Raw genomic sequence first — 10,176 nt, 5'->3', positions numbered from 1 at the left:
TCGGGAGTGTCCAGGAACGATTACTGCATATCGTGTGCATGGGCCATATTCATTTCCCCTCACTGTTTTCTTTGGTACACCTACTGTGTATGCTTTGCGAGCAACATTCAGCTGGTAGATTGGCGGGAGATACCGCTCTCCCTCGAATCTGTCCCTAGCTCTCCTAGAGGGAGAGGGAGGGGGGGGGGGGTTGCGGGGTCGCAAATGATACCCCGGTCGTCCCGGGGGCAAAGAGACATGAGACATCAACGTGAGAACAATAACAACGATAGTAATGACCACATACCTATCAACCTCCAAGTACGGAGTACCTACTACTCCTCACTGGGGTGCATACCCTGGCAGTACACTAACTACCTGCCACTTACGGAGTACTACCTCCTCAAGCCATAAAAACCACGTGTGTCACCGCACTGAAGGATGGCTCGGTCACCTCCTTCCGAAAAGAGAGACAGAGGAGCCGGCCCACCACATTCCTCCAACCAGCCCCCTGCAAGACACGTGAAGTGGGTCCTCCCTCATCGACTCCAGCCAGACTGTCCCGTCTATGGCGTACCAAGATTTGACTGGAGAAACCCTGCCCGAGAATGACGAATGCGACAGATGCCCTGTCAATCATCACTGCTCAGTGCCTTCTGCTGCTGCTGCTGCTGCTGCTGCTGCTGTGCAGGCCTTTCTGCCTGTTCCACTGTGGCTCTAGTGCGTGGTTGACAGGGAGGATACTCAGGCGAGGATAGATGACAATTGCTGCTCATCATTATCATCACCAGCATCATCATCATCATCATCATCATCATTATTCTCGCCGAGGACTGTGCAGACGGACACCGGATGAGGCAAGGAGGCAGTTATTCATTCCCCCTCCAACTTCCCGACCTCAGAAGAATGTGTGGTTTAGAAGAAGTCGAGCGACTAATTCTTCACCCTCTACCTACAGAAGATTGGCAGAATGTGTGAAATTGACAATGTGAGAGATACTTTGCATCCTCTTTCCATGTCTCTCCAAGACTGAATAATCCTCTTCATTTGCAGGCTATCGAAGGATGTCAGCTCCGACCGGCAGACGGATCTACTTCGGGTTCCGTGCTGGTGGTACAGGCAATCAATCACCGGTTCCAAGTAGTAAGCAAATCCCGGATCTCTGGACCTGGTTGATGCCATGATGGTGATTGTGGTGATCCGCTAGGCTCTTTCCCCCATCTGGTAAGAACTTTTCTCAAAAAAATTAGGAAAAAGAGAAAAAGACTAGACAGAAATCAGAAAGACAGCGAACTTGACTGATTCATGAGCGCAAGCTAAATCTTGACTGGGCGGATGGCTACTCGCTGTGTCGTCACGTCGTGAGGTAAATTAGATGTAGTTTGGTGTATTGTCGGTGTGTTGTTGGTGTGCTCAAACCTCTCCTCTCCCTTCCCCCCCTCTCCCTCCCCTCCCCCCCTCCTAATTTTTTGAATTTGGGCAAAGTTGGCGTCCGGGCCCGGAGACTGCGGGACGCAGATACTGCCTCTTCCAGGCCGTTGAAAGTTTGACTTCCCCCACTGCATCTGCCATGGACCCGGCTGCGGCGGGGGTTCCACCGTGACAACTTAGCGCAGACAAGACTGAGAGGGGATCGAGGCGGAGCGCATCACTCTGTGCGTCGCACCCAAAAGTACGCGATTTAGGGAAAGCATGCAGGCTGATCCGATGCATAGAGAGATTTTGGAGAGGGAGCAAGACCGGGTTGTCCGACTCGTCTCCTGTCTCCTGTTCATCTCTTTGTCCCCCCCTTATGCCTCTAGAAAACATCGTACAGGTACGGAGGGTCCTTTCGATGACTACCACAGTAGGACCATATTGTGCACATTGTTAGATTCTTTTCTTCTTTCCAACTGTCCCTTTGCCCTTTTTCATCGGGTTCATTCTATTTTCTCTACCTGAGGAATCTGATGGACATGTTCGAACCCCTAAAGCTTTATGCATGTGCCTCGGCTTTATTCTCCGCGTCCGCGAGACTGGAAGCTATTTTGAGCTTGATGGGACTGTTCAGTCGGCGGGAAATTGAATCGAACTGTGTTATATGAGTGGTGGATACAGTAGTGGACTCTCAGAAAAGGAGGAAGAACAGTCAAGCAGATGGAGAAGATATCACGGAAGGTTGTTTGCTCACCGTGATAGGTGAAGTAGGGAAAAAGCAAGCTAACTATGTACTGTAACTAAAGTTACTGGGTTCGCTGACCTCATAACGGTTGTCGATCGGCCCGCCGTGGCTAGCACGATATCCGTTCTGCAACCTCTATCTACGGAAAGGTGTCTAGACTCCAGACTCTTCTTAGCGTCTCCTAACTATCGCCCATCGCCATCTACGGATGAATCTGAGCGGATCTTGGGGGAGAGGGGAAGGAAAGGCAGAGGGGGTTTTCTGATTTCTTGAAGTCTATCAGTGATGCATTGCTAGCCAACAGCCACGGAGATGACCACCCGAAGGGTGTTAGTACCAGACGAGTTTAATTAATCGCCGTCGACCAATTCGTCCCCATTTTTTTTTCTTCTTCCTTTCCGTCTTCCTCTTTGGACGGAATGCTTACGAGGAGGGACTACACTTTTCCGAAGTCAACCCGTGAGATGATGAGACTTGCTGGATCCTATAATGAGCGGATACTATAACTGTTGCTCCTGCTCCCGGCCGTAACAACGTGGTGCGGTGGGTGAAATTCTAGTGTCAACGGGAGGTGCAGAAAAGAAGGGCGACCGGGTCTAACTCATCCGTCCGCGGGCCCCTCAAGGCAGCAGCAGCCGTTTTTTCTCCTACTAACTTCCAACCATTGCGCCGTTCGGGAATGAGTTAAGCGCGAGTCAGGCGGGCTTGCAAACAACCTAAACTGGAGCCCACATCCAGGGTACTTTTACTAACTACATGTACATGTTGTACATGTATTGTACCTGGGTAGACCTATAGGGGGCTGAGCCGGGCACCACTGATTCATACACAGTGGAAGACAGGCGGTTGTGCTAGTTCGGGGCAAGTTCGCCTCTCTTTTTCTTTTTCTTTTTTTTCTTTTTTTTTTCGCTTTTCCAGAATCATCGACAATAAATGATAATGCTGCTGCTGATGAAGATGATGATGACGGCACCTGCCAATCAAATTTTGCCGGAGTATTGCAGCCGTGGTGCCAGTGCCCACTGCGTTCCCGATCGAATCAACAAACACCTCAATCTAAATAGATTAAACGGGAACTCTCTCTCTGTTTTTAGTTGCCCGTACACTTGGACAACTACAAAGCACGACCACTAGAAGTATAAGCCTCGGATTGGGCCAATATATCGCAATCTATCTTTTCTTTTTTCCTGGGAGGGGGCGTCTTTTGAGTGCGCCTTCTCTTCCACCGTGTGAGGGCAACACAGCATATTCGTCATTCGCCAGAATGGGTTCAGACAAACATCCTCCGAGATCTTTCTCATCCATGATTTTGCTCTTCTGCGTTAGTTTGTAGTCAAATAGATTGATCCGAATCACCTTCCCCCCACTGACCAAGTACTAAACAAGGCACCATGTAACCTTGAACCGTTTCCCTCCCCCGATCGATCATGCCAGAGACCAAAAGTAAATCAGAAGCCATATGGCACCTGAGATATAATCTATACCTTCCCTGGAAGCTTCGATCGCTGCCAAATTACTCCGTAGCTTATGTTGACCTTACGGTAACACAACGATCCCATCCGGTAACGTGCTTACACCGAGTTACAATACACAAGTAAATACATTGGCTGGGGCAACTAAACCGCTGCGTGTGCCCGAATGGGGATTGATACCTAGATAGGGCAATAGAAAGGCATACCTCATTCCACTCTTGTCGATGAGCATTAGGAGAAATAAGAAACAGCATCCGAGAGGCTCGAGTCAGATTTGTAAGAATAAACCGCTTGAATCATGAGTCAAAGCTGATCAAACGCCCTGAGGCGCGAACTCTGACTCGCCGTACTGGGCGAGGATTTAGAGAAGGCTTACGAACGAGAGTATGCTACTATAAGAACATAAGTGATAGACTGACTGGAAGAAAGGTATGTACTGAGGGCAGATTTGTTATGGTATTGTCCTGTGTCCAGACTTTTCAGCAGGATCCCAAATAGTCAAGTCTGATATCACGCCCGCTCGATCCCCTGTCCGTGTAATTCTTGATGGCTCGATCCAAATCTTGCTCGGCTCTTGCTTCCCTACTGCCACTATGGCGACGTGTGTTATCTTGCCTGAATGCTGGTCTGGGCTAGAAAAACCTGATAGTCGACCTGTAGAAGAAAGTTCTAGGGTGAAATTACACAACCGAAGAGCTCATGAGGCCTCCGGCCCCCGTCACGCCCCCTTTTCAGACTTCACACATATTTCTCAGACTACACAAGTAGCATTGGATGATATCATCATACTTGCTTGTACCGACCGGGGGCATATATACTATATGCGTTCTTTTATAGGCTGAGTGGAGAGTGGGGGAGTTGTTATATCGGGAAAGAGGTATAGTAGTCGGTTTATGGGGAAAGTGCAAACCGAGAACGGTTACTACTTACTTCACATTAGTAACCAACCCAAAACACAGACCCAAGAGACAAGAGACCAACGCAGTAGGTGTGAAAATCAAGTTTTCCTTGGAGCTATCTACACGATTCCCTCGAACGATGGGGAAGATGATTGGTGAATCGCTGATACTTGTTGTTCCATGACCGGATTGCCCAGTACATACCGTCCTAAGCATCGACCCCGATAATTATTCCAGACTCGACCCAGCTTTCAACCATTAGAGCCTCTTCCCCTGACTTTCCATGAGGATGAGTTAGGACTGAATAGCTCTTCATAGAACGATCGCTGCCTCGCATGCTCACTTTCGTTTCGACAGGGAAGCAAGCCCTCTTCCCCCCCCGTCCTTGCTCGTGCAAACCTTGTTGTCGCTGCTTGGGACGGGCTTCGCGTGCGACGGCACTCAGAACGCGCTTGGAGAACTGTTGCAGGTGAGTCTGATGTCTGATTGCCTCGGTATTAGAGCTGCAGTATACGAAATAGTCTAACCCTTATGGTATCGTCTTTGCTGTAGACGGAAAAGGCTAATTGCCCGTTGGAACATGCCTGCTGCAGAGTGATCACTCTTCTTCTCTATGATAGCCAGACTACGACCGCGTATTCACCTTCACGATGCGATTTTCTTTGGCAAGATACCAAAGGTGAAAACCCCCTCATGGTGGTCTACGGCCGAAGGCAGCCGCAAGGGCACGAGCGACGGCTTAATAACATGGCACCTTTCGTGAGCATCTGGTGTAGCGACGTCTCTTCTGGGTTGAGAATACTATGATCGTCTGCTTGGTTCTCTCTAGAAAATCTTCCATCAAAGAAATGGAATACCACAGGGATAACATGTTTCTGACGTGCTTTCCGGATCACGGTCGGTACGCACTGAGTCTACTCTTCTATCCTTGCTGAGGGCCTCTACTCGATTCCTGCGATCGGATGAAACACTTATGCCAGTATATTGACCGACATACATTTCTGCAGCAAACCCCTCTCCCTGGTCTTCTGAGGGTTAGTCGTACGCCCATCGCTCGGGTGAGGTGCTAGACCTGCGCTCCCCGGCTGAACTACTGGAAACGACAAATAAAGAGCTCAGCCTTAACTCTCGCATTGATCTCGTACATTGAGCTGCAGGCAGGACCAAGGCACTCGACATGTTAATATTCGACAGACATGTTAGCCCTGCGAATCGCTTTTAGTCGCCAACCTGCACATCGAGTATTGTTACGCATCACGGGTAATCGACAGCCTTGTATCGGAAGAGCGCACACAAAATATGATATCAGAACCAGCCGACCAGAATGCAAATATAATCCATTGTTCATTCCACCCGCATACAGTCTATTGGATTTCAAGGGATACATATGACGTGAAGTACAGACATACATGAACATGCAGGGCAGGCCAAATGGCGTGAACCAACCGGCTCCTTTCCGTCCACGAGTGGTGCTGTCAACCTGCCAACAGAAATCCATGATCAGCAAGTCTTACCCACAATTTGACTACTTGCGTAAAACAGGGCGCTACGCAGCAATTCGAGCGCTTGGCCGTTTGCATATGTCTCCTATCTCTATCCAGTTTCCCACCTTTGATTGCTAGAGCATTACGAGGTCAATCGGCACACAAGTCTCTCTTTTCTTTTTTTGCACTTCTTGGTGTGTATGTATGGTACCACTTGGAAATACGTGTACCACAGTCATGCCACTTAGCCAGTCTTTCTAGTCCCATTCCGAACCTAGGTACTGGGATTCCCCGTTACCGCATATCGAACCATACAATAGCGGTGGATTTTAATTCCCAGCTGGTCGAGATCCCAACACACGTGGATTGGACCACACACCGTACTTTGGCTTGGATGGCGCGCTCAGTGCTGCTAGCCTGCTATCCCACTTTCGGCCGGCGGGAGACTCGGGAGAGATGATGATCTAGATTTCCCCTTCGCCCGTTCATTCATCTACCGATCCATCCATGATCTCATGATCTGTCCCGACAGAGTCGACGTAATGGGAACCAAGCGAACTGCCTTCTGGAAAGAACGAGATCGAATTCTCAATTTAAGATTCAAATTAAATCGTAGCAGAGACCCTCCGTCCGAAGCCTTTCCGCGGACGAGGACCAAGCGGCAGGGGAGAAGGGATAAGACAAGCGACCAAGTGGGAACCAATTTCGATGTGCTCCAAGGAAGGGCCGCGAGAGTATATTAATCTTTAATCCAATTAATTTAACATTTTTTTTTCTTGGTATAACGGGTATAACCAATCCAGACAGATTCAAGTTCTTTTTTATTTCTTTTCGCTGCTCTCGCAATGGTGCTTCTGTTCTTCGCCTAGGTTGGGAAAGTGGAAGAGTGGGTGGGTGACATTTTATATAATCAAACTAGAGTTTGTACGACTGCGATGGCCATTGCAATCTAACAGAATTCTGTGTATGGCTTAGTGTCAGATGAGACCCCAAACAGAAGTGGCGGCAGCCGAAGAAACGGCGATTAAGTTATTGTTTTTTCTCGTTGTTGATTCTTATTAATCTCTAAATTAATGAATCGACAATTAAATAGTATTACACCTGCAACCTAGTATGTAGTTGGTTTAGCCGATCGATTCCTGACGAAGAGTAATTTGAAGAAAAGTTGGGGCATTTCATTTCCCTAAACTACCGAAACTTCCAAAATTAGAAAAGAGAATTTAAATTAAAAGTTATTAAAAGTGCTCAGTGGACTCATACTATTTTCAGAAAAGTGATACTTTTGGAACTAAATTCTACTGAGAGTCTGAGACTATGTATGATAATCGGCATCAAACGCCCGCAAACGAGGTCCCCGAGCAGGGAGGGAGGAGAGAAAATTATACTGTACATATAATGGGGGCCGCCCACCGGCCGGGGAAAGGGTGGAAGAGGTAGCCGAGGGAACCCACGGGGAGAACTAACTGAGAGGTGTCGGGCGCCACCGACGACAGATGAATTGGTTTCAATTGTCTCAGTGGCTTATACTTACTTTACAGAAAGTACTGTACAGAGTACACACAAACCAGTTGCATTGGTTATTTTATACAAGGATGTACAATGTTTCTTGAATAGGCAGGGGTATCTTGCTTGCTAGCTTCAATAGACAAATCAACTGTATCATGTGGTTGGGGGGGGGAGGGGAATGGTCTGTTGAGTCACTCTCATAAAGTACTTACTATATGTACTTACTATATATGATTGAATCTCTGCAACCAAGACCAACAATCGTCATATCAATATAATTAAATTGAGCGAGCGACCGATCCTTTCTTTCTTCCGCCCATCCATCATCCACATCCACCACTCAGCTCAGACAACCGAATCAGTTGTAGATAGAAGAACTACTACCTACTAGTATCTACACAGAAAGTTAGTAGTGTACAGTACACACTGAGGTCCCTCTGTTCTGAAGTCAGTTATCTATACTGGCTGATCCAGTAATAAACAGCTCTAAGCACAACACCACCGGTACCTTACTCCTTAAGCCCTCAACGATCGCGATCGGCGCCTCCCCAATCAAAGGAAACCAAGATATAGCTCCTTTTTTTTTTTTTTTTTTTTTTTTTTTTTTTTTTATTTTATTTCACTGGTTGTGAACTTGTTCACTAGTGACCCGGATATGTCAACCCACCAATCCCCCGATCCCGCGGCACACACCTCATTGAGAGCCCACGTTTTTCTGCGTCTCCCCCGATCCAGACCTCTGGGATTATCCAGAGAAACCCCGATGAAAGGGTATCTTCTCGTCGTTGGGTGGGTGGATTTGTCGCCGATACGCGGCAAGCGGCTATCTGGCGTGCAGACCAACGGAATGTTCCATGGTTGAGGTGCGTCTTTCGAGTAATGTTAACCGAGACGGGGTTGTCATGGTAGACGAGCGGAACGAGGTTTAAGGTTCTCGCTGCTTGATTGTGAAGAAGCTGCATATTTATCTCCTCGGATTGTTTTGGAGGTGAAAGGGGAAATGACTAAGAAAGTTATCTGGGTTGAGTAATTGGTGGATGGAGTGTGTGTGTGTGTGAGAGTGTATGTTATTGTATAGTAGGAAATAGTGTGGGGATGGGGTGGATTGGCTGACAGGTGGCGATGGGAGGGAGGATAATGGGTGAAGAGTTAGCACTTAGATACATGCAGGATACCTAACTAGTTACATATGACTAAAGACTGATAGATAGACCGAAAGATCACTCACTATACGTAGGTAGGCTTGCACATCTATCTTCTGTCAGATACTGTACGGAGAATGAAGTGTCAAACTGGAATTACCTACTCGGACGACCACGAGTATTCCGTAGTACTTCGTACTTGACTCCATCGTAGTAGTACAATGCATAGAGAGGCAAAATTGTTCTCACGTTCTTGAGTTTGAAGAGGGGGGCAAATGATAGACCCAACCAAAGAGGAGCGGGCTCCATCCATCCGTCCATTGTCCGCAAAGCCCGAAAAGGGAAAATGATATGACAGTTTTGACAGCCACTGGGGAGGTCCCGGGACTTGTATCCTCTGTTCCCCCCTTGCCCCCATCCCCATTTCCCCCTCTGCCCCTCCTGCAGTGGTCTACGGACTCACTGAGTTTGCCTCGAACAGCACTCCGTACAATCTCAACAGTCCACTACTCCGTATCGCTAGTTGGATCTGCACTGCGCCGTTCGGGTCAAGACCACCCCCCATTCATCCACCCACACGCCCCCACCGCTCGTGCACTCTTTTTGATTCGATGGGAATGGGAAGGGGGGAAGATGATACAAAGATACAACGATTCGGGTGTTCCATTTGTCGTGGTGTAAAGTTTTGGAGGGGTGGGTTTTGTCACTTCTCAAGCTAATTACAAAATTTCTGTTTGCTGTTGTGTGGTACAGAGTACAGTAACATCCATCCTGGGTAACTTGTACTCCCCGTTCGTAAGTCTAAACTGTACTGTACCGAATGTCCGGGTGAAACCTAAACAACAATGGGGATGAATCCGCGATGGTGGGTGGGGTGCCTGGATTATGCACAGTACGGAGTACAGCAAACGCGCGGATGGGGATGGAGACCTTGGTTCTTTTATTGTTGCGTCAGTGAAATGGGACCACTAGGGTAAATAGACCAGGTCTGGGTGCGTGTAGAGGATGCAAATCGAGATGGGATCGGTACCGTGAGATGGGCTCGGACCAGGTGGGAATCCACTTGCCCGTATTCTTTCTCTCGAGGTTGGCCCGGTTGGTCGTGGTGGTTGTACTTATTTGTTTAGACCGGGATCTGGGATGCTCTTCTTGGCCTTCAGGCTTCTTGGTGGGTAGATTCCCACACTTACGCTGGACATGGTTTCATAGAGATAGACGGATGGTTCGGGACGAGGTTGGAAAGTTTGACTTCTTCAGTTTCTCATTTGTTAGAGAAGAGGAAGCGGCGGGGAAAGAAAGAAAGAGGGAATTGTTACCCACAGATGAGTTGAGAAGGTAATCTTGCTTGGTAATGCTTACGCTTGGGGCTTCACTCAACACAGTAGAAGGGGGGTGTTCGGATCTACAGTCAAGGATTCTGACTGGCTCCTCCTCCTCGCCCCCCCTGTACACAGAACGATACATGAGCCCCCCCCCAATTCGAACCACGCATCATACCCTTGTGTCTTCCTTTGTTTGTCTGCTGCTCCCACA

General features: G+C 48.2%; 1 protein-coding gene across 1 annotated transcript; it reads left to right on the top strand.

The window, feature by feature from the left end:
* The first annotated feature begins 621 nt into the window (after nt 1-621).
* BP01DRAFT_153935 (uncharacterized protein) lies at nt 622-1,291 on the top strand. The gene is made up of 3 exons (XM_025570648.1): nt 622-967; nt 1,033-1,122; nt 1,230-1,291. Coding segments are annotated over exons 1-3 (321 nt in total). The 5' UTR covers nt 622-737; the 3' UTR covers nt 1,231-1,291.
* Nucleotides 1,292-10,176: the final 8,885 nt, after the last annotated feature.

This window comes from Aspergillus saccharolyticus (genome assembly GCF_003184585.1).
Source record: "Aspergillus saccharolyticus JOP 1030-1 unplaced genomic scaffold BP01scaffold_4, whole genome shotgun sequence".
Taxonomy (NCBI): Eukaryota; Fungi; Ascomycota; class Eurotiomycetes; order Eurotiales; family Aspergillaceae; genus Aspergillus; species Aspergillus saccharolyticus.
Note: the sequence above shows the minus strand (reverse complement) of the source record. Positions and strands in the feature narration are given on the sequence as shown.